At 33.2% G+C, this 24,981-nt stretch overlaps 2 protein-coding genes across 11 annotated transcripts in view; one reads left to right on the forward strand and one right to left on the reverse strand.

Moving 5' to 3' along the window:
* The first annotated feature begins 611 nt into the window (after nucleotides 1-611).
* Nucleotides 612-9,118, forward strand: LOC148232465 (GATOR complex protein NPRL2-like). The gene is made up of 7 exons (XM_088191328.1): nucleotides 612-755; nucleotides 1,069-1,160; nucleotides 2,145-2,301; nucleotides 2,378-2,498; nucleotides 6,865-6,995; nucleotides 7,067-7,177; nucleotides 7,476-9,118. The coding sequence occupies exons 1-7, from the start codon at nucleotides 654-656 to the stop codon at nucleotides 7,932-7,934; spliced, it is 1,173 nt and encodes a 390-aa protein (XP_088047454.1). The 5' UTR covers nucleotides 612-653; the 3' UTR covers nucleotides 7,935-9,118.
* The window catches only part of Mhcl (Myosin heavy chain-like), a 168,539-nt gene continuing 152,643 nt past the window's right edge, over nucleotides 9,086-24,981 (reverse strand). For 8 of the 10 annotated variants that reach the window (XM_088191291.1, XM_088191288.1, XM_088191289.1 and 5 more), the window contains 11 exons: nucleotides 16,022-16,165; nucleotides 15,715-15,957; nucleotides 15,361-15,639; nucleotides 15,113-15,298; nucleotides 14,912-15,041; nucleotides 14,391-14,842; nucleotides 14,141-14,331; nucleotides 13,881-14,066; nucleotides 10,473-10,673; nucleotides 10,300-10,401; nucleotides 9,086-10,164 (listed from right to left, as the gene is read on the reverse strand). In XM_088191291.1, the coding sequence (XP_088047417.1) occupies nucleotides 10,086-10,164; nucleotides 10,300-10,401; nucleotides 10,473-10,673; nucleotides 13,881-14,066; nucleotides 14,141-14,331; nucleotides 14,391-14,842; nucleotides 14,912-15,041; nucleotides 15,113-15,298; nucleotides 15,361-15,639; nucleotides 15,715-15,957; nucleotides 16,022-16,165 (2,193 nt within the window). In that variant the 3' untranslated portion in view covers nucleotides 9,086-10,085. Of the gene's footprint in view, nucleotides 10,165-10,299; nucleotides 10,402-10,472; nucleotides 10,674-13,880; nucleotides 14,067-14,140; nucleotides 14,332-14,390; nucleotides 14,843-14,911; nucleotides 15,042-15,112; nucleotides 15,299-15,360; nucleotides 15,640-15,714; nucleotides 15,958-16,021; nucleotides 16,166-22,404; nucleotides 23,488-24,981 lie in introns of all 10 variants that reach the window. The other 2 variants (XM_088191297.1, XM_088191298.1) reach the window with 2 other exon arrangements.

The following is a 24,981-nucleotide window of genomic DNA, read 5'->3' on the forward strand; positions in this document are numbered from 1 at the left end:
CGTCCTCCTTTTATCCTTCTTTATTATCCTTAAAGAAATATTTCTATAATGATATTTTTTTTAGCTCCGTAGCAATTTCTCCTCTTAAAAATTTTCGGAGATGTACTTTAAATAAAAATGTACAAAATAACATTTTTAAGCTTTCGCGGTAATTTATCCTCCTCAAAGAAAAATTTCCGAAATGACTTTTATGTTCTCCTTTTCGAACAAGAAAATTCAATATGGCTTTTTTATTTTTAGTATCCTTCTTTGATAAATCTTAAATCTGGTCACCCTAATTAAAATGACTCTTTTCAAAAGATTATTATCGCTATAATCTGCACTATTTTAGAGCTTACCATTCAGAGGAGACAATAAATAGCTCTCTTCAAAAGATAAGTTTAAGCTAATGTATTTTATTTCTATGCTAGGTAGATGCACTTGAAACTAATTTAAGAAAAATAGTTGCCGTGTACAAGGATGTTTCAGGTGTTACGACAAAACGTTAAAATAAATATTATTTTTCAAATAATAAATGAATATTGAATTTATAATAAAAGAAATGAATATGTATTTTAAAATACGATTTATGGTAAAAAAGGCTGATAATTTTGACGCGTGGCAACACTGACAACTTGCGCAAGTGCACCGCACTCCACGGGCGCCGCTCTCCGATGGAGAGTTGCTTTTACGAAGATTGCGGCCGCGCTGGTCCTATTCGCTGCATTTTCCTCTGCGAATTTCACCCGGTGGCCGGTCCCAAAGTCTCCTGTCAGGTAAGAGAACGTTTGCTTTCGCATATGTGATATTTAATAGTTTCTGTTCCTATGTGTCATACCTATGTGTCATATCTTGTTCTTCTATATAATTATAGTTATAAGTTAATCAAAGAATCGATCGGAAAATTATATTTACACACATCATAATAAACATAAAATATGCTTTTAAAAAATAATTCAAATTATAAAAACGCAATAAAATAAATGATAGATATTTAGCTCGAAAACAACTAAAGTGAGTTTAGTATGGCTGTATTTGAGAAATTGTGATATAATTAACATTAAAAGGTTTTTATGATTAATTCTACAGTTTCCAGATGAGTATCTCTCCAAAGAGATATTCGATGCCATCAATGTGTACATCATTCCAAAGCCGCCACTGCAGAGGTGTCTCATGACCATGTGAGTATATTGCAGTGCCCATTTTTCTTATTGATATTCTATGATGCAATAGTAAACAGTATCTTATTAACCATTTCAATTGTATATCACACATTAGTTTTTGCGTTTTTTTCCTACATTTGCAAAAATATTTTTATAAATCAACGTATCAATGATGCTAATTAATAACAGGATATTTTTTGTTTCGACATTATCAACAATTGCAGTCGAGATAAAATATTCCCAGTTAAGCTATGTTTTGCTTTATGAGTTTCAACTCGGTCATAATGCGACAATACCAGTTAAAAACATATGTAATGCAATGGACAGCGATGCCATTTAATTTAGAAAGTGTCAAATGTGTTCTAAAAATTTCGTACCGTAATCTATAGGGGTTGTTAGTGAGGATATTAGGGCTGCCATCAAACCAGGTCCGAGATTAACGATACAAAACCTCAATGTGTCGCATAAATCAGTTCACAGACACTTAAAAACTTACGAAATGTGTTAATTTGTAAAATATGAGTATAATTTGTAAAATATCTCATAGTTGATTCTAGAACAGTAAGATTTAACGACATTAAAGAATTTATTGCTTTTAAAAATACATTATTTTTCGAATCAGCAGATATAAAATAACTGTTTAACATGTGGAGAATTATTGTAGAAAAAGATGGAAAATATATAATTTAATAAGTATTAAATGTTTTAATTTTTTAATTTGCACAATGCACCTCAAAAATCGCAAAGAACCTGATATATATTTATGCAAAATCAGTTAATTTGTACTATTACGTAATTTATACTATTGATTTATTTTTTAACAATAAAATGTCATAATGAATTGCTATTTCCAATAAAAGATATTGCATAATAATTCATCGGAAATACCTACTTTTGATAACATGGTTATCAAAAGTAGGTATTTCCGATGAATTATTATGAGATATTTCTATCGTTAGAATTTTATATCATTATTAAACTAATTTAATTATTATTTAACAGTAACGCACAAGGGCACAAAATCATCGGCTATCCTGTTAGAATAGAGAATCCAAGATATGAGCGGAACGCGTATATGTTCAATCTGTGCTTCGTGTGCGACACGTGGGCAAGAACCATACAATATGAACCAGTGGTTAAGAAGCTGGCTGAACACTTGGTTTGTATTTATATTTGTTTATCTATTATCGATTCGATTTGGCAAAAAAATTGTGCTAACAATTTTTTTATTATAGACGATCATGGAGGAAGAGAATCGGTTTTTATCAGATGCAGCTGTGGGAGGATCGAAACTGCCAACGTTACTAGCTCACCTTTTACACGATCTAAACACACACAAGAAGGCTTCAATTGTTGGTAAATAAACTATTTTTTCCTCACTCTTGACATTGCAACATAAACACAAAATTAATGTACTAATAAGTCAAGTACGGTCATATTCGACAACTATTTATTGTCATGGTGAAAGCAAGGTGAATTTGAAGTAGTCCTTTTAGTACCTTCTGATTTTTTAATAGATATGCCAAAAATACTAATTTTACGTAAATTCATGATAGCATTCATTAATAATATGACGTTTTGGTAAAATATTTTCTATTTTTGGTTTCATTATTTTTTTAATATTTTTATAGTGATTTATTTTTTAATAATTTCATCTATGTTATTACGATTTGTGTTAAAAATTATATATGTACGATAAATATTTTGGCAAATGAATAATCAAATTAATTTGTTGCAAAAAATCATAATAATGTTGAACGTTTTATATGGCTTTTTTACTAGCTGTCGAGACTCGTGTGCCAGGAGTTAGACACTCCATGTTATAACCTATCATAAAAACTTAATTAACACTCGCGTACCGAAACCTCAAAAATGGAATCTAATAATGCTAATTTGTTAACATTTATTTTATATAAATTTGAATATAAAAAACGAGAGCATATGCTATTTTGTGATTCACTACCTTCGCGTACTACAGCTGAGGCCATATTTAATAGTTTGAATCATTTTATAATTTAGATTGTAATGATACTGTAATTTTCAATACCGGTATTGACATTTTATTATCGTTTTAATTAATTAACCGAAAAAGTATTTCAAGTACTGCTCGCATGATTCACCATTATTATTGATTAGCAAAACCAAAACATTCGATTATTCCGGCAACTAATATTTCTATATATTTAATTACAAATTATTTTAATTAAAATACTTTCTTTAATTATAAAAAAAAATATTTTCAAAATGTCGGCTGAAAAACCTTTTTTCTTTTGAAACAATAAATCTTGGACAACATAGTCTTTGATTGATCACTCGGGATGCCTCCTAAATTTTTATATCAGTACCACTCGCTAATTTATTGCAATAAAATATATCACTCATTATTTTTTGCCAAATACGATTATCCGAAAGAACCTTATGAGAAAGGTGTGCATAGAAAAATGTAAATCTGTTTATTCAAAATGTGACATATTTATATGATTAATGATTGTCATATTTTTGTGATCGAGATGTGATTTATTTATATTATTTTATTTTATCTATGCAAATCTTATATTAATTTTAAAATATTGCAATAATATTTATTTTCGAAAGATGTATCCCTCGCATACCTATTAGTCCAGTCAAATAAGGCGAAATAAAGGCTAAATCTCGGAATGAAAGATCCCAAGCTGAAATTTTGGACAGACCTTCGTTTTGATGTTCTAAGGACAGGGTGAAAAGTCTCATTAATTTATCGTGTCTGCTAATTAAGATATCAAAGGTCACAAAATTTTTTTTTTTGCAAATATCTCGCGTTTTATGCGTCGCACGTCATTAGATGCTTTACAAAACTTGTAAAGCATAACATTTTCTACAAGTTTGGTTATAATATTTGTTTTGTATCATTAACCGTTTTTGAGATATAGCGCGAAGAGTGGGAGGCGTACATCCGTTTATAGAATCCAGCGAATATTTCTACCTGCTTAACTTGGTATAAGCTTTGAAAAAGTAAGCAATCGTGAAAAAAGTGGTCTCGGCAAGTCGTTTGAACCATAATTTTATTACTTTCATCATTGTATTATTAGGAATTAAGAATGAAATATTGCTCGACAAGAAATTTGTGCGAAAAAATTGAAAGAGTTGAGAGATGTCCTTACGGAGTATGTACCAGATGATAAGAAGATCATTTCCAAATTTAGAGAAAAATATTTAACTGATATTATAATTACAACGAAGATTGGATCATTCCCTATTTTTTCTTTTCGCGATGCTCAAGCTTAAATTTTATCCATAGCTTGGTATGAAAATAAAAAAGGCACTTCGGAAGAAGAACACTTGCGAGTAGTGGAAGCTGCTGCGGCGATTATTAGAGAAGATATTCGATCTTCTGTTGTTGAGACCAAGTCTTATCCGCCCCCGAGTAAAATATTAATGAAGAAATTCCGAAAACTTTATTACATTTTCTGCAAGAAGTTATTATAAAGAACAGAAAAGGAAAGATGGGGCATTTTAAAACGAAATACACAGCTATAAGTCATGCTATAATGACTTCCATACGAAAACGGTCCTTTTCTTCGCAGTTATTAATAGTATAGGCCTATCTGTATTTCTTCATAGAAGAAATACAGATAGGCCAAACATCCAAAAAGACTTTTGGATGTTTTGTCAAGTTTAGGTTTTTTCGCTTCATATAGTGATACTGTAAAATGTTAAATTTCAGCTGCTTATCACCCACAACCTCGTAATCAACCATCAGAGTCAAGTGCCTTAGTACAGTATGCAGCAGATAATGCAGAAAAATATTTATACTCTTGATGGCTATAATACTGTTCATATAATGGGAATGATAAAAATAATAACTCCAAAATCTGAAGTTATATCTGATGACCGCATAAAGAAATTTACAACAAAACCAAGTGCAAAGGAGTTAGTAACACTATCACATATACCCCTTAAAAAACAATGAGAACTTTGTAACTTCTCGGATTCTGTTTCTTACTTTTATTCATCATCCTGCGAATAATATGGACACAATTTACACCACATTACAGTGTGCTATAAACACTGCCAAGAAACATGAACAAAGAACATGCTTAATAACTTTTGATCAGCCGTTGTACATAAAAGCACGTGAAATCGTAGCAGCTTCAGATGCTAACTCAGACTTGTCCAGAGTAGTTGTGAAACTAGGAGGCTTTCATATGCTTATGTCTTTTATTGGATGCATAGGGTATATAATGAATGGAAGCGGAATCAAGGAAGCTCTCAGTACAATTTATGCTTCGAATTCTGTCGACAAAATGTTGGATGGTCACGCTTTTGCAAGAAGTATCAGAGGCCATACGCTATCACTTTTTGCATTATCGATGATGATTTTTGAAGATATGGAGATTGAAAGTTATAATGCTTTAGATGGGTTCATTCAGCAGATAACAATTTGCGATGTTTCCTATGAAACTGTGGAAGAATGTGCAGGTAACTCTGGCTCCGTAGTTTACATAGCGTTATCCTATAAACGGATGCGCGCTTCCCACTACCTGTGCTATATCTCGAAAACCATTAACCATACGAAGAAATAAATTATAAAAAACTTGTAGGAAATTTTATTTTCTATAAGTTTTGTGAAACATCTAATGACATGCGACGCAAAGGAGGCGAGATATTTGCAAAAAAACGATTTTTATGACCTTTGACTTTTAATATCTTGATTAGCAGACACGATATCTTATGAGACTTTTCACCCTATCTTTAGAACGCCAAAACAAAGGTCTGTGCAAAATTTAAGCTTGTTATCTTTCATTCCGAGGTTAAACCCTTATTTGACTGGACTATATTTATTTCTACTCATGTTAAAAGTAACATAATAAATTTGCGTTATAAATTTTTATGTAAACATAGAAAAAAAAATACGTAAATACTACCTCCCTTTTAGTCCCAGACAATTTGGCCTAAAATATGCGATTTTTTTTATATCATTGATTTTTATTTTTTAATAAATTTGTAACTTTTTTTATGTACCCTCAATGATGCAGGGTAATAAAAAGCAATAATATTTAGTTGATACAATAATAAAAAAATACATATTTTTCATATTTATTTATTTAAAAAAAAAACGTAAATCATGTTTCCTTTAAAAAAACACCCGTTAACACATTTTAATCATATCTTCTAGTACAGAGGTTACCAACTCTGTGCCCTTGGGCGTCATGGCACCAGCAAACCGATTTCTAAGCACCCGCAAAAAAAAGTTTACGCCCGCCAACTTAAAACACCAAAAATGAAAATGTTGATATACTAACTGATACTTTTTGGCTGGTGCATTTTTTTCTGAATTGGAAAATTAAATTTTTAGAGTTGCAAGGAAAAGACAAACGTGTTGATCAATCATTTTTTCAAACATGAATTTAATAAAATCAAAATTTAGATCTCTATGATTGATTACTAACAAATTCCTAACTATGAGACACTGGCCAATGAGCTGCAATGCGAAAATCACGCTGACTGAGATTGATATAATATTTATATAACGTTTATTTTGTATGTATGAGGCAACCGTAACGTGTTTAACATTTTACAGAATATAAACAATAATTAAAGATTTTTAATACATGTTTAGAATGACAGCGCCACGCTCAAAAAGTATTTAGTACTCCCCGCTGGGTCACATTGCCGAGATTGACAATAATTTGCTAGAAATTCACAATTGCGATTAGTGATACTAACTTGTATTCATTTTCAGAAGGTGAAACGATGATGCATTTGAAAGTGGTGGAGGTGTGGCGGGAAGTGCCACCCGTGCGGGATCACGATGTGCCAGTGTTTTTAAGACCTCCCACTCCAGATTCTCATTGGGACCTTACTACTACACAAGTAATATTACGCAATATGTATTTCATTCCTGTTTATTTTATGTTATATATTTACCATTATATACTTTTTAGGTTCTTCCATATATTGACGGATATAATCACGTTTCGAAAATATCCCGAGAAGCTGATGTCGAGTCGACTTTAGTTAAATCGTGCATTCAAAACCTCGTGTATTATGGCATTGTAAGTATATTGCACATATTACAATGTAAACTAATATCATATTTATGTAAACTTATATATCTCGATGGACAGTTTCCAACGATCCCAAGAATTAACACTACCAACATGTCGGGTAATTTCTATCCGCTTTGTTCACTGCTACGGAATGGGTAGTGACTACCTTTTAGTAATTTAGTATTGCGAAATATTACAAAAAAATAATCTAAATGATGCTTAGCAGTGTCTCCCATTATTTGCTGATCTTTTAGGCATTGCTTTGCATACAAAAATATCTAATTTTATATTGCTTAATTTTCAGGTAAACCTAGTTCCAATTTTGAAATACAGCAACATGTATCGCGGCACTCCCGAACTTTCGAGACTGTTCAAAGATGTACCGCTTCAGAAAGAGTGTGTCAACTTCGTAGCCACTGGAACGACGCTGCCGTCCATCAGGCACATATTGCAGATATTCTGCAATCTGCTGCAGGGCAGCACTCTCAAATCGGTCTGCGTGAGGTTCATGCCCCACACCAAGTACATAGATGAGCGAAAGCTGATCATATTCGGACTGCTGCACAATCTGATCAAGTGCTTAAGGAAATATCCCATCTACGTCGGCGATCCCACTGAGAGCGACAAGCCCAGCAACGGGTTGAAGAGTCTGTTCAACGGATCGCTGTGCATCGATCGCATCTGCTGCTTGACCAGCTTGGAACTGCCTCAGGTGGAGCAGGCGATCGAGGACGATCCCGACGTGATCGTCATCTGGCGATGATCTGCGAAATTTTCGATTCCGTTTCGAAGATCTCTTGTTTTATATCTGCTAGCGGCGAACCGTGTTAGATTGTATTTGGTATTTGGACTAAACTTATTTATTTATAGTGTTTAGTATTTAACTGGAGATGGGTCAATACTTTCTTTTATCGAGTAATTTTGTATAGTAATTGTTAATAATAATCCTAAAAATTAACATTTATCCTGAAACTATTTATTCCAATCCAAGTATCGAGAACCCATCTCTACATTTAACGTATACTAACGGCACTAAGGGTATGTAAAGATAGCAGGGAATCTGTAGTTGTAAGTTAACGATACGGTGTGGTGTATGTATTTGTGTTATTGACGTATCAGAGCGATGCCAAAGTCGTAGCAGGTTGTTATCAGAGTGGCGAGCAGTATTAATGATCTCATGAGAGCGGTTATGATATATTTTTGTTCTTCTCTTCGTTTCATCCTCATTCTACGCTTCACCCAAAGAGTTGTGTTTAATATATTTATTATCTCTTTCTTCACAATATCTTCTTTTAAGATTGTGTATTGTTATTAGTTAATTTTTAACTTTAGTTATTGCATATTTAAAAAATACAACTCCTATGCTTTTAATTTATGTACTTATACGTGGTATGTCTTTTCACTGCCTTATTTTAATAATATCAAACTACTTATTTTTATATATGATTTTATATAAACTGGAATTTTCGTAATACGTATAGTTTTTTATTATATACGATACAATTACAATGGCGCAAAAAATTTTATTAGAAAAATTGTTGATAGTCAATTATTGTAACTAAAAATAATTTATAGCATTTTTTACTATAAAATATTAATGTGACAATAAATGCTTGTTATATTTTTTATTAAATGAATTCAATGTTTTTTTTAAAATATGCAAAAGTGTATGTTTACATATGTATGTATTTAAACAGTATTATTTTTATTTATAATTTAATAAACAGACAGTGCCATGTCTGAATGCTATATAGAGCGTTTCACAGTGAGATTTAGATATTAATTAGAAAATTGCTTACATTATAAAAATATACTTGAATAGTTCCTCTCTTTGTAGTTTTTCCAAAAATTCTATTTATTATATTTTTTTTACAAAAAAGTAGGGACTTACAAAATGTAATAAATAAACATTAATGAAAATGAATAAAAACATTTTATTGACAATAATATATTGTTTCGATTTAAATAACCTTTTAAAAATGCACATGACTGACACAATTTCCGCGTATATAATAAAATTATAATAAACCGTTACACAAATGGTTAAAAAAAGGTTGAGGTACAATAATTTATGAAAAAAAATAAACATCTATACAACGTAATAATAAAAATAAAGAATAAGTTCTTAAATACGAATAAAGTATATTTACAAAGAATATACAACAAATTAAATAACATTATTTAAAAAAAAATATAACGTTGGCAAAAATTGCAAATGAAGTACAATACGTAACATTATTGAAAGTATGATTCAATTTTTAACATTTGACCGATCGGAGAGCTTCCCGCGGGACATTCTTTGGATCCGATCGTACAACAACATCTAAAGAACAGCAACGGTTATGAGATATGTCAAAATTCAATAATAAAAAAAAATCACTATATATATTTAGGACACAGCACGTTACATATCTAGCACATATTTTTTTGAATATAAATGTATACAAATGGCTAATGATTATTACGAACAACAACGAGAGCGGTTCAGAACCGTCTCACTTTTTTACCCTATTGGTACGATTATCCTTAGTCTTTTTCCTTCAGAAACGATGCATGCCTTCAATTTCTCAGTCTTGAAAAAAAACTTTAATTTAGAATCTGTAAGACACTATTGTATTAAATGCTTTCCAATATTTATTGCATAATATAATTCGATAAATGCCAAAAAATACTAATAGCTTCTTATATTAATTACGTACTATTAATAATCGTCACAGGCCTATTATTTCATTGATTTGTAAACGCAGTCGAATCGTCATTCTTTTTAGACACATTAATACATTTCACTACCAATTTAAATATTAAAATTGTTATAAAACGTCTATAAATATTTATGTATGTATAATATAAACTTACGAAGCAATTTTGTATGTGTTTATATAGAAAAATGACTGGTAGGTTAATTTATTATTATCTACGCAAACGACTCTTTGACCGGACTCATCTGCTTCGAAGAGTTGCTTGATCGGCTCTGTCTGCCGCCGTCATTAGATCTGTTGAACAAAATTTTTTTCAAAAACCATTCTGTTGGTATAAAAAAACTAGCCAAAAGTGATTGAAGATATTTTCTTGATCCATTCCATGATTTTACATTCGTTTTGTGGCAAAAATTAGGAAATATATATTACCTTGGTGTTTCCGAACCGTGATTTGTGTTTGCAGTTGGATACAATTTGTGGTTAGCCAGGAATGTCTCTATAGACTCGTCCGAACTGACGCTCTCGTTTTCGCTGAAAATATAATAAGTGTAAGAATAAGTTAGATCAACGATTAAATGGATGTTAAAAAATATTATTATTACCTGTCGCTTCCATTATCAGGACTGATGTCATCAGCGATAGCCTGCTGCAATAAAAGCAGCCGTTGGTTGGTCGCTCGTAGATCGGCACGAGCAGCGGCTGCGTTAGATCGCTCTTCTTCCAAACGATTTTCGGCTTCGCCTCGCGCTCTGGTGGCTTCGTCGCAACGGGCTCCAGCAGCGGCCAACTCTTCGCGTAACTCTCTACAAATTAAAACAAACATTAATTTTCAATAGTCATCACATGCATATAAGTTCTGCCTTGAGGAGCAGTACCGCTATTAGTAAGTACACAGGGCCATTCTCAAGGAGCTATTAAAATTATAGAGAATAAGCAAAGCTCAAGAGACTGAACAAAAATGAATCGTCATGATTACAGTTGAAAATTTAATTGAAGACCTTGAAACCAAAGCTAGTCATTGGTCGATTTTTAATATTTCGATTTCATTAAGATTCATATTTCATTAAATGATATGCATTTTTCTATCCAAATTCAAGTTTAGAATCCATGTTAAAATCAATAAAATCATGCCGTCGCCGTCTCAGTGGAAACGCTCAGTTATCTAGTACTCATATTAAGATTTTTTACTTACAATAAGTGAGAATCGAATAAAGCGCATCTAAACCGAATTTTGACCAATAGGAGAGCGCAAAAAACAATTATCACTTCTCATAAGTCAAAAATCCACATCAAAAGCAATAAAATCGTGCCGTCGCCGCCGCAGTGGGAACGCTCGTTACCGAGCGTTCCCACTGCGACAGCGCCGACACGATTTTATTGCTTTTGACGTGAATTTTTGACTTCTGAGAAGTAATAATTGTTTTTGCGCTCTCCTATTGACCAAAACTCGGTTTGAATGTACTTTGACTAATGCTCTTATATTAGAAGTACAACTGGACCAAAGGTTCAAAAAGAATCAATTCGAACAGAAATAAAGTAGCAACCGTAAACAAAACAATCTTTATCCGATCAGACTTCACAGCTAGATTACTTAACCACTTCATCCTCGGGATTATTTTAAAAAAATGGTCAAAAATAATCACCTTTTTTTATTGCGATTTATTATGCGATGTGTTATGAGAATGATGAAAAAAATCAGTTTAAAATTATTTATTCATTATAATTATTATTATTACACTTTTAAAAAAAAAAAAATAATAATAAAAATTAGAAATTGCCTTCTTTGCTGTTTCTTTTCATCCAAACTCTAAATATAACATAGAAATACATATGTATGTGTGTATATGTATACGTAATGTTTGTTGTCAAATAAAAAAAATTATCTTATAATACAGTATGGTGATTTTTGAAAAAAGGTGTAACGCATAAAGCAACCATGCATTCTGGACAATGGTATTGTGTGTCTCTTCTAATTTTTTCCCCATTCGCGTCAAACAAACTAAATTTTGGTTCTGATATTTGTGGATTTTACACGAATATATTTTACCATCTGGTTATAATACGCAGTTCTGAATGAATAGATCCTCTGAGAAAATATTTGAAACTTACAGTTTCTGTTTTGTTACCTAATTTATGATGACATCCAGAAATAGATGTCAAATAAATACTAGCATCCTAAAGTGTCAGTTTTTTTATTTGATTTATGAGGGGTAAATGTCTTCAATATAAATGCACATGTGAGAGAATGCATAGATAGAAACATGTAAAACATCGTAAAGCAGGGGTAACCTACCCAAATGATCTTGCAACCACTTTGGAAATGCATCATAGCGGAAATGCGAGCCACATATAAAATTATATATCCCCATATTTTTGATTTTGATACACTATAGACATTTTTTGGAGCGAAAAAATTAAAACGTAATGAGTTTTTATTATTCTGTTTACTATTATTCTTACATGTAAGCATAGATAATATAATAATAATGATACTAAACGTTAATTGTAAAAAATATATAACACTAAAAATTAAATATAAAAATATATAAATAAAAATGTTCAAAGCAAGCCGCGGGCTGGCCACCCCTGTCGAAAAGTATCATTTTTTTATTTAATTTATGAGGATCAAATGTCTTCGATACAAACGCATATATGAGAGAATGCGTAGTAACGCAAGGTATTACGCAGAGCGGTTTTTTTTAAATATAGAGTTCACACGCGCCCGTGCGTGCATGCGTCTAACGCCAAAAACATTTTGAACGCGCCCGTGCGTATAAAAGGGTGAAGTGGTTAAATTAATCCTCTTTGAACTAAAACCATTGTATTATTATCTGTAGTCCAAATGTTGCCCAAAGTTATAAGAATATATTTAATTATCATTAATCCTTTCACTGCCGCTGATATTTTTGCGCGCCATTTCGAAATTTGTTAATATGTAGGGGGGGGGGCAGCAATATATGCCATATTTTAAAAAATATTATGGTATAGTTTTAAATTATAGTAAATATCCATATTACTAGGCTCAAAGGTTTATGGCACTTTTAGATGCCCAATGACTACTGGCGATTTTCATGATGACTTTTATAGAAGCCATCTGCGATGAAAGGGTTAAATATAATGAAAAAAAATATCTATATTTTTTAAATAAATTATATTTTAACAGAAGTAAATTATATAATTATAATATAAATAGTGTTATATTAATTTAAAAATATAAAATATTTTTTTTTAATTGAAATTTTTATAACTTCAATTAAATTTAATTGATATTAATTCAAGAAATGTACTAATATTAATCTAATTAGTATATAAAAGTTTAATTTATTTATAGTTTTATTATTTTAACACTTAATGTGCCACACTTTCACGCGAAAAAAACACACGTACGGCCGGCATATTTTCGCGCGATCGAAAAAAATGACAAATAATAGCAATTTTCAAATTGCCACATTACCAATGAGAACTTTTCGAGCATAAATATTCAATCTATGCAAAAGGGAAAAAATCTTTTTGCAGAATGCCATATATTAGACATAAAATACGACACCACATGTGTGACTATCCTAAAATTTGTCGGCATCGATTCTATTTTGAGTTCGTTATGGTGTGATATGTATTTAAACCTATTTAGGAAAATATATAATGATATTCGAAAAGAATTTTTTTAACAAATCTCGAACCACTAATTATTTTTTATCTATTTAATTTTGTATGGAAGGAATTATAATAACGACATATCTTAAAATAATATACTATCTAAAATATAATTAATCTATTTTGGTGCCCTAAAATATTCAAAGACGTCAGTAAAGATCGAGTTTCCGGTTGTACGATCACGTCCCCGAAAAGCGCGTTAATTGGAACCCGGCGCATTAAGTGTTAAGATATAATTTTAAATAACTTGAGGAAAAATGTAGACGTTATGGATGCCAGTGAAAAACAGATGTCCAGTAAAGACTACTGTTCCCCTTATTAGGTATCGATTGAATTAATAAAAAATAATCACTCACCTAACGGTTCTCATGACCTTGCGTAATTCCTCGGATGTCGTGATTTCGCGTTGTTGTGCTGCACCTAACGCATGAGCGCTCGCAGATGCTGCGTCGCGAGCTCTGGCCGCTTGAGCTTCTAGCCTTGACCGAGCTGTTTGCTCTAGCTCCAAAGAAGCTTCTAATTCTTTGGTTCGCAGCTCCAATCTGAATCATTTAAAAATATATATGAATATCAGATATCATACAATTAACTACTTCTATATGAATGCATCACTTACTTATCATGTTGTGCCGCTTGTCCAACAGTTGTAGCATTATCAAGAGACGCCAATCTAGCCATTAACTCTGCCGCTTTTTCTTGAGCAGCTCTGGCTTCTTCTTCGGCAATAGCGGCTTTAGCCGACGCTTCTTTAGCGGCTCGCTGTTCTTCTGATAGTGATGCAACACAAGCGCGATATTTCTTCATAACCTTTAACAATAAAATGATTAATAAATACCTCACAGTAAATAAAAACACCTCTGACGTACATCTGCGGCTTCTTCTTCAGCCTCTTCTAATTGAGCGCGAGCCGAAGCCGATTCGCGTTGAGCTTGAGTGGCCCTCAATTCAGCTTCTCTCCTTCCCCTACTGGCTTCTTCGGCGAAACTTTGAGCTTCAGCCAATTCGGCTTCGGCCACCTGTCTGGCTTTCTGCGCCGCTCTGAGAGCAACTTCCGCGTCGTCCAATTTGTCTCTCAATTGTCTCAGTTGCGCTTTGGCTCCGGCGTCTTGCTCTCTTCGTTCAAGAACGACTTGAGCGTCTCGAGCGAGAGCCTTGTACCTTCTGAGATCTCGTCTGTTTCGTTGCTCGCGTTGATCGCGTTCGGTGGCATCGGCGCGAGCACTTTCTTCCAAAGAAGCTAAGCGACGCTCTAATTCGTGTCTCTCTCTCAAAACGAGAGTTCTTTCATTGTGTTCCATTTCAAGCTGCGATTCCAAAGCTATTGATAAAAAATATTAAATTAGTTAAATCATATAAATTAAATTTATTCTTAAACAAAAAAGTATACTTTTAATCTTTTTAGCTGCTTGCGCTCTGACTTCTTCTAATTCTTCATCTCGTTGAGCAGCTTCTAAACGAGAAGCTTTCCTTTGCTGCTCCAATGACATTTCTAATCTTACTTTGTGACTTTCCAATAACTAGAACAATAATATATATATGTAGATTACGGCATTGATGATACGGCGCATCAAAAAAATATGGCACTAACCTGAACTTGTCCTGCGAGCTCGTCCAGTTCTTCTTCTTGATCGTGACATTTGTTTTCAAGATCGTGCTTTATCTTCTTCAAAGCGCCGACTTCTTCTTCAGTCTTGCCACCGAAAGTCAGATCGTCCAACTCTCGCTGAGTGCTCGAAAGCTTCTCTTCTTTCATCTCCAGCTCCAATCGAGCGTCCTATTCATATTATTAGTAAGCAGCTCTTATTTGTATTCAATCAGATCAATAATGATACGTACCGATAACATTTGCTCCAATGCACACTTTTCAGCCATCAAGGCTTCGTGCTCGCGTTGAACACGTTCACGCGTCTGCTTCTCACGTCTGGCTTCTTCCTTCACCTGTTGACATTCGGCGTCGAATTTGCGCTGACGCCTCTCCAGGATCGTGGCTTTTGCTCCTTGTTCGTCCAATAGCAAGCGAACATCGTTGGCGTCGCTCGCAGCCTTCTGAGCCTTGCGCTTCCATTGAGCGGCCACTTGGCGTTGTTCTTCTGCTTCTTCGTAAGCATCGGCCGCCTGAAATTCAGACAAAATGGTTGCATGTCTATACGTATTGAACTCTCCTTATCAACATCATGCATGCGTACATACCTTCTTTTCTAATTGCTTCTTGAGTGTGACGAGCTGTTCGAGGTCATCTTCATGCTGTTGGCGCAGCTGCCTCCTGGCAGCTTCCAGCTCCCTTAAAGCCACCTGGAGCCTCCTCTTATACCTTCCGCCGTCTCCTGAGCCTTCGGAATCCGATCCAGCACCGCCCTCTCCCGTCTCACTAGCAACTGAGCCGTTGGTTTCAGCACGTGCATACATCAACTCGGTCTCCAAACGCTCAGATGACTGAAATATCAACACAAGTAATAGCAAAGCGGTCTAAATCTCGGTATGTTCGATCGAGACTCACGTGTTGAAGGGAATTGTTGGCTATCTTGGCGCTCTGCAAATCCCTTTCCAGTCGAAGTCTTTCGGCCGTTTCAGCGCTGAGTCTCTCCGAAGCCAGAGATCCGGCGGCTTGCTCCACCGCCAGCTCGGCAGTCATCTCCGATAACTGAAAGCGAAAACGCAGTTGGATTAGCTGCTGAGGAGTGCTGACATCGCATGATCACTCGGATCGAGACCGTGGGACAAACTAGTTGTTAATAATACGCGAATAATAATTGCATCGCTTGAGCGCAAAGATTAACGCGAGACATTGTGAGGGTCGTGTCGGAAGATCGTAGACGTTGTCAATCTTGTGTAATCAGATTGATCTAAAATAATAAATCTTAACATACTAAGAACGCCTCATGAATAAAACTCTTTCCTTCCATATGAAGTGGAAGCGTAGACGCTTACAGAATATACAGGCATACTTCGGTCACGTGATATCAACATCCATTACAATATACCAGGAAGAAGAAAAACATCTTGATTGAAGAACGTCAGTGGTAGTGAACAAGATACATGTTGTGCAAGTGTTCATAAATTAAAAAGGGCACAATTAATTACGTAAAGTGAATTCCTGTATTTCTTTATTCATTAAAAAAAGATAAACAGCACTTTATTATCTCATCCGAATACTAACGTTCACGTAATATACGATCAGCGGTCGTGCCAGGTGATACGTTTTCATTCATGAAAGATCCGACCTCGTAATCCTACGCCCGCGCGCCCAGGTGCTAATGACACCACGTGAGAACATGCCAAAAGACGAAAAATGCTAATACACGTGGTCAATAGTAAGATAAGCCAAATATATTAATCAGCACCGAAAACTGCTTAAAAGTACCATATATTATATAAATACACAATAGCGAATAGATCATTTCGATGTTAAATATCAATGTGTTGAGTTTTTGGATCATAGCCAAGGATTGTGCGGATTTATTGATATGACCCGATGCCCTAAATGTTTGCGTTTGATGTGAAAATTGCATATAATTTACAAGCTATGTGTTTATCGCTGCGAAAAAACGTTTTTTTGCTACAAGGTCGACGCACATAGTAACAGGGCTTGATACACGAGCGATTTTCTTGCATTCTTAACTAAGATCATAATTCCATAATATTAATTGTCTTATATTGCTCGGGACTGATCCCCGGTTGAGCAATGCTTTTTGACTAGAATTTCATGCTACTTTCACTGTACAAAAAAGAATATAAAAATTAATATTTTTAAGCATTTGCTTTGATTTCATATTCAAAATTATTTTGCAACATATTTTTATAATTTATGAACTACAATACATGATCCTCATTTACTTTATGTTTCTATGTTATATTTGTGGATTTTTAAAACTAAAAATCTGTAAAATAATAATACAAAAAATGCTTAGTATTTATTATCTTAGTAAAGTAAAAATTACAATCAAATACTATACTTATCAATTTTGTTGTACAATTATTAAATTGTGTGATCAGTCGTATAAATGATAAAATCGAAAATTATATGTTAGAAAAAAATAGTACCAATATAAAAATAAATAATAATAAAAAAATATAAAAAAAGTTTTTATTTTAATTTATATTATAGAACATTTTACACATTTTTTTATTGCCTGCCGTTTTAAATCAAGATGGCGGATAAAGCTAGCCAAGGAATTGATTAAGGTTATTTTGTAAAAAGTTTTAAGAAACTCCGATTAAAACTATAGTATTTATCGTGTTCATAAAAATTATAATTTCCTATATACATATGTATGTTTGTATATAAGTAACATTGTACAGACATACATATACAACGTGTTTATGACAAGTGCTTATGTAGAGTACGCTCGGGATAAGGATTCCGGTTTGTTATTGTGTGCGTGAACTGTGTGGCTCAAAACAATTTCGCTCAGAATATTGAATTTTTTTATTTTAAAAGAAAATATATGTTTATTTAACATACATACATCTGAGCTAAGTTGGAAATTTCAATGGACGATTAAAAATATATTATATAATCGAAGAAACCAGACATTGATGTCATTAATTAAATATTTGCAAAAGAAGTCTTTAGCTATTCTTCAAAAGCAAAAAGATATAAAATGGGGAAAGAAATTATTCGCAGATTGTTTAATGGCTCGACGACTTTATTAAATCATTAGAGTCCATTGAATAAATTAAAAAATTATCATTGGCGCAACGATAAGAATAATAACTTTTTTAAGCCTTACGGAGAATAGTGTAAAAAAACCAACAACGTATGGATTAATGGAAAAATAATTAAAATATTTTAATCCACGGGTAAGAGAACGAATAACTTACAGTGTATATTTGAAGCCTTGATACCAATTAACCCAGATATGCCCAAGAAATTTTGTTCTCTTAAAATTTAATTTATAAATAAAAAACAGTGACACGAGTTTAGTGACCTACCCATGGGACAGTGGGCATATCTGGGTTAAACCAATATCAACACAAAATTATTTAAAATAAATCACTAGAGAAGATCGAACTTCTGTGCCACACTGCACTTTAATGACGAATACCAGCGTTGACGAATCAGCGACTGTCTTTAAAAGAGAAAGCGAGACAACAAAGTACACGCTACATCGCTTCTCCCTCTCATACATGTACACGCACACAATAACAAACCGGCATCCTTATCCCGAGCGTACTCTAGAAAGATCATTTTCTATAATTCACTATAAATAGTCAAGGTAGGAATAGATTGTCAATCGAAAAAAAACTTTTATACTATTAATGAAAGACAATAATAAGAGCGTCGAATAAAATTAATTTTCAAAAAATAAATACATAATATGTTCATCAAATATAGTTTTTGTTTCCCCTCCCCTGACCACATGCCCTGTTTCAAAAGTCACTGCACGTCACTGATATACATATGTATGTATACCTACTATGTAAAAAAAATATATTTTAATTTATATCTATTATTAAACATTTTTGACTACTTTTTTTAATTTTTTTTTAATACCCGCTTTTTTGAAACAAGATGGCGGATCAGGCTTACGACAAATTAGGGTATTCGCTGTATCTTCAAAACCCATTATATCCCATATAAAAAGACATACAAATGTATATGCTAAATTTATTTTTAACTAATATTATACAAAAAAAGCAATTTAACCCTCATCTTATTTTATTTATATTTATCTTCTTTTATTTGTTGAAACAAAATATTTTTTTATAACCGCCATTTTAAAACAATATGGCACATTAAGCTAGCTTAAAAACTTAGCCAAAATATTTATTAAGGTTATTTTTAAGAAACATTTTAAAGAAATCCCGTCCACAAAAACCGCTATATCCCATATAAATACATATACACGTGTATGATTCAAATTAATATTTTTGTATAATTTTTAATTTATATTTAATAAAAAAACATTTTTACCCTCTTTACTTTCAACTCTAAAACATTTTTTAATAACCGCTTTTTTCCCATAAAATGGCGAATGAGGCAGGCTAAAAAACTTAGCCGAGATATTTTCAAGGGCTAATTTTTGTTGGTGATCTGATTTTTTTTTTTTAATTTTTGTTTATTACATAATTAAATAATACATTTTTATAAACATATATATTTACATTTCATTGGTTGCTGGTTAATTACCATTATCACAATTTACGATTGATTAGCTAAATTAAGAGGAATTACAAAAATAAGAATAATAAAAGAACATAAAATACGTTAAGTTTAGGTCAAAGTACATAAACACCTTTAACAAAAAAAAAAAAAAAAAAAATTATAAATTATAAACATATATTTTTAATATAAAACTCGTGGACCTGGAGCTGTTAAATTAATAGATAAAATTTATGCGTCAGAGCAAGATGTGCTTTGGCATTTTGTGTTTATATTTAAATTGGTGATCTGATTAAAACTACGGCAGTTGTCTTAAAAAATCGCTAAATCCCATATACATATTTATTATAAAAAAATATTTTTATTAAAATATATATTTTAATTTTTGAGTGTAAACATTTTTTTCCTCCAGATTCAGTACAAAATTATAAAAAAAAAATTGTGCATTTTTTATGTAATTTTCATTTTCATTAAAAAATATTTTTACCTACTTACTTATTTCTGAATTTTTTTTATTAGAACTATAATTTTTTAATGGTCGGCATTTTGAAACAAGATGACTAAATAACTTTAACTAAAAAATCATTAGACTTCGGCAGTTACCGTATCTTCAAAAACCGCTAAATCCCATATATGTTCTAATTAAATTTTTTTTTAAATTTATTTTATATAATATAACATTTTATCCTCCAGCTTCTTTATATAATTATTTAAAATTGAAAAAATAAATTTATTTTTAATTCAATTTTTATTATAAGAATATTTTTTACCTCTCTATTTTTTCTAGATTTTTATAACCGCACTTTTGAAACAATGCGGCGGATCAGACTGACTAGGTTAGCCGAAATATTTAAAAAACATATTTTTAAGAAAAGTTTTATGGCGATCTAATTTATACTACGGCAGCATTTATATCGCAATAATAATATTTTTTACAGTTTAAATAAAAATCTGATTATCTTAATTTTGTGGCATAAATTTACTGTACAATGTTTTTAAGCTCAGTACATACTTCAGTTTCATGTTACAAATTATTTTCATTCAATGTTTTTAAGAATCGCGAGATAAATGATTAGTAATATGTTACATTATATAAAATAAATAAAAATAAAAATGTTTTTTATAATTTATATTATACATATTTGGCTATACAGTTGACATCATAAGATTCCCTATCGAGCTCGACGGTTTACCGTTACATTCTAATTAGAATCCACTACTATTTGCCTCTCAGCCATACACCGTGGGGGTGTTACCCTGCCCTTCTAAAGAAATATTTACCATTTGATTTTTATTATATAATAATGCTCTTTTCTTATATTAAATATAAATATTTTATTGCTTTTGGAAACAAAAATAGTAGGAATACATTTAATAATGACTATAATAATTATATTTATTTAAAATATCGTTAAAATTCTGCACAAAATTAAAAAAAATCAGATACATAAGTAGTGAAATTATGGTATGAAGTTAGTGGTATTGTAGGTTAATCAAATTCTTCATTTAACAATCCAGAACTGACGCCCATCCCTTAGAAATTAAAGTGGGAGTGGTGTTGCATGCAACGAACTCTTTCGTGTAACGGTACTTCGTCCAGATGACATGGGAATCTTATCAAGCATACGGTTGTGTATATGTAGGGCTTTCAAACTGACTAAAACCAAAACATATTAACCGTCATTTAAAATTTTTTAAAACATACGAAATATTTAAATTTTCTAAGTACTTTATTTATAATATAAAAGTATATACACATCGAAACATATTATTATATCCCAGCGCCTTTATTTTAAGAGCGTTGGGATACGCTTCGCTGAGTTTTCACAGAAAGTTGTATGTCCCTAAGAATTTCTTCAAACTACTAAAGAATGCTATCGACAAATAAACTATTCTCGATGAATTTTAGTTTTGGAAACTCTTTTGACGCCGTTAGGGGTACGACGTCTGAACTTGCCGACTCCCTGTGGCCATTGCCATCTGGATACGCTGGCATTGAACATTAACCTGTTTAATGTCGGCTAAGAGGAGCTGGTCTGGTTCGTATCATTTAATTGTTTATTTTTTTGTATTCAGATAATACAATATAAAATTTTGGACCATCAAAAATAAATAAAATATGACAAATACTAATAGAAAACCATATATAGATATAAAATAAACTTGTGATTATAACATTACGCCAATCTTGAAATGAAATTCCTTGCATAACCTTGATAAATCACTATTATTTAATCAAGATAACATATTGTTTCATGTATCGTTTAAAATCAAAAACGTTCAAAGCAACACAGCTAATCCTCTAGATTTATTATTGTTTGTGCAAAAAAATATCTTTGAAACGAATCTGGTATTCTAAACATTTACGATTGCGTCGAGTGTGGGATAGAATTTCTGATATTAGTGCCAAGAAATCGTTTGTCGTTGTTGCTCATCACGCGAAAAAATGACAATAATATTATTAATAATTCAAGGAGCGCGCTACTGGAGCAATTTGTAAATTTAGTCAATACGACAATAAATCTTGAAGTTAAAAAAATCGCACTGACGGGAAATCCTAAATCGTTCTGCTGCCAAGAGACGAGTAATTCGGGAAACTGTGCGCTGATGACTCAAGCGCGACGTCATTATTTATGAATCACAAAAATGCGTAGTATTATCTTATAGCGGATCAAAAAGAAATGGGGGAAAACAATCGCGATCATAGTGTTCCGTAGTAGATATGGAACGCTTTGATCCGACGATTAACACGCATGCGAGTAAACCAGATCAATCACCTCATCTACTTCGGATATCGTCGTCCTGTCTTCGGAGTAATCTCTGATGAAGCTGCCGGAACGACAGACGCTACCGGAGCGCGAGTATAGCTGGAAACCCTTGATCATAATGTTAGCGGCGCTCTTGGATTTTCCTAATCTTGAACCTTGGACGTTCATATCGTTATCGTCTTTATGGCCCAAGTTTCTCCACTCGTCCATAACGTGATCGGTCCTTTTAAGAAAATCTTCAATTCTGGCGCTCAAGTGACTGGACGCAGTCGATTCGTCCATGTGAGCGGGAGTCGGCCTGAAGTTCTGCCTGACCTTTTGCTTATCGCATCCCAAGACGAATGTTAGATTAGCATCGAATATAACAGGAGATTGCTCTTTAGCGTTCATCTCGCTTATGTCTTTACTGATATCGTTAGAGCTGAACTGAGGAAAGACTCTCCTAGGCGTGCAAGATCTCGATACTCTCGAAGAGCAAACGCTCAAAGATCTGACTGAATCGTGGTGTTGAAAATTTGATCCACTGCAAGTGTTATAGCTGCTGCTCGAGCTTCTATGCGATAGTGGACTCGGCGATCTAGAATATGTCTTTTTTGTGTGTAAATCCGCAATGTTTCCAGTTTCTATGGATTGCGATGCGAATTTCCTCGCTTCTAAGAGTGCAGGACTCGGCGATCTAGACACGAGGATTCTACTGTCTAAGAGCGGCTTTCTAGTCAAGCGCGGTATGGTGTGTATTTCTTTCAACGGCTTTGTATGAAACGGTCTTAACGGCGGAATGGGCGGCCTCAAGTCGCTTCTTCCGTTTGTCAAGAGGTTAAGAGGAGAAGTGTTTGATTTTCTCAGTGGAAGTATGGGCCGACTCGGAGGTAGTCTACTTCCGTTCATTAAAGAGATGGGGCTTCTAGATGGCGATCTGGATGATTCCGACAGCGGCGGTGAGTTGATCCCGTTGAAGCCGTTGAATCCGTTTTGAATGTGATTGGCGGCGGGAGTTCGACTCCCGCCTTGGTGGTTGAGCAGCATTGACGGCGCTAGTGGCATCTTGTTGTATTATTCTAAGACTCCTGAAACGTTTGTTGACTTTATGATCTGTGGGTAGATTTGAAAACTGAGTGCGAAAACAACTGCGCTATGGGATACTTGGCCGGAGAGTCGAATTCCCGACGTCAGAGACAGTTTGAAGGGTTAGCTCGGTTAGACGGCCGTGAATCTTGGGAGTGAAATGCGAGAATAGAAGAAGGTCAGAGAAAATAAAAATATTTCTGCGAGTAATTTTATCGCGCAAGTAGGCTAAAGAAAGGTCCGCCGGTTCGCGCCAGCCAGATAGCAGTTGCGAAACGAGCTTCATCGATTTGAAGAGACAATTGTTTGCCAAAACGAAAGGCACAACAGCACACGGAGAGATTGCAACTTGGCAAGCTGTGCGAAATTCAATACAATCGGGCGCCGAATAAACAAGGGTGCTCGTGTGTGACAGCTAGTTTATATTTTATTTGAAGAGCGCGCAAAAACGAAAGCTCTGACGCCAAGACTGAGATAATAAACCATCGAAAACAACGATAAAAATAGACAAATCTTTTAATTAAAACATTACCGAAAAATTAAGTCGTAGATTGAGATAGAGAAAAGCGGAAGGTCGCAAGTGGAAAGCGCCTGTCTCCGTTGACGTCAATCAACGATAGTCCGATCTTGCATCGTCTGGATTCTCGATGGAAAAATAAACATCCAGAGGCGCTATTTCCAGGCGCTCGCCCAATTCCCGGCTAAAACGGTCTTCAAGACCAATTATGCAGTTATCCGACGGCGATCGATTGATGTTAGAGCAAATGGAAGAACGGAGGGGTTAATGATGCGTTAGAAAGCCACGGATACACAGCAGTTTTCGCACAGAGCTTGGGAAATCAAAGTCTAAACTAAAAATCAACAAAAAATAAATTAACGTGCACGCGGTGACCGAACGATGACATAATGCGTCCGAATAATAGGTTTTCCAGAAAAAAAGTCAATTGATTTTCATATTCCTAACACAGTACAATCTTTGATTCAAAGCAATCAGTGTGCAAAGTTTCAGCAATATATTATCGGAAAATTCGAGAAAAAATCAGTATAAACAACACAGATATTTTTGATTACATACAGTGGCGGATTAAGCACATGGGAGGTCCCAAGCACAACGTAATTATGGAGGTCTTCTTTTTCGAATAATAAATAAGTGCCACAAAATTTATTTAAAAAAAAAAAAAAAAAAAAAAAAATCATAATGCGTATATCACAAATATCTCGTTACTAATGTTGAAGACGTTTCAATGAAAGTATTAATTATTTATTTTTTCAATAACAATGCAAGTAAAAATAATAACATAAAATGTAAAAAAATATACTAAGCTTTTCTCGCTTTAAATTTAAAGAATTTATTGATAATATATTAATAATCTAACGTTTGTTAAACATCAACAATAAATTATTTAAATGCAGTTGACTTATAGAATTTCGAAAATAATTTTTAACTCATTTTAATACAGAAAACGACCGATCACCACCTCCCCCCTCCCCCCAATGACGTCCCTGTTTAGAATTCACGTC

Source organism: Plectrocnemia conspersa, unplaced genomic scaffold (assembly GCF_051122295.1).
Source record: "Plectrocnemia conspersa isolate PC_06_02 unplaced genomic scaffold, ASM5112229v1 ptg000009l, whole genome shotgun sequence".
Taxonomy (NCBI): Eukaryota; Metazoa; Arthropoda; class Insecta; order Trichoptera; family Polycentropodidae; genus Plectrocnemia; species Plectrocnemia conspersa.

What these genes read in the sequence shown, in the direction of transcription:
- LOC148232465 (XM_088191328.1), top strand. Translation starts at nt 654, where the DNA reads ATGGAGAGTTGCTTTTACGAAGATTGCGGCCGCGCTGGTCCTATTCGC. An exon ending in GTCCCAAAGTCTCCTGTCAG is followed by an intron (nt 756 to 1,068) that starts GTAAGAGAACGT and finishes TTAATTCTACAG; the next exon opens with TTTCCAGATGAGTATCTCTC. An exon ending in CAGAGGTGTCTCATGACCAT is followed by an intron (nt 1,161 to 2,144) that starts GTGAGTATATTG and finishes ATTATTTAACAG; the next exon opens with TAACGCACAAGGGCACAAAA.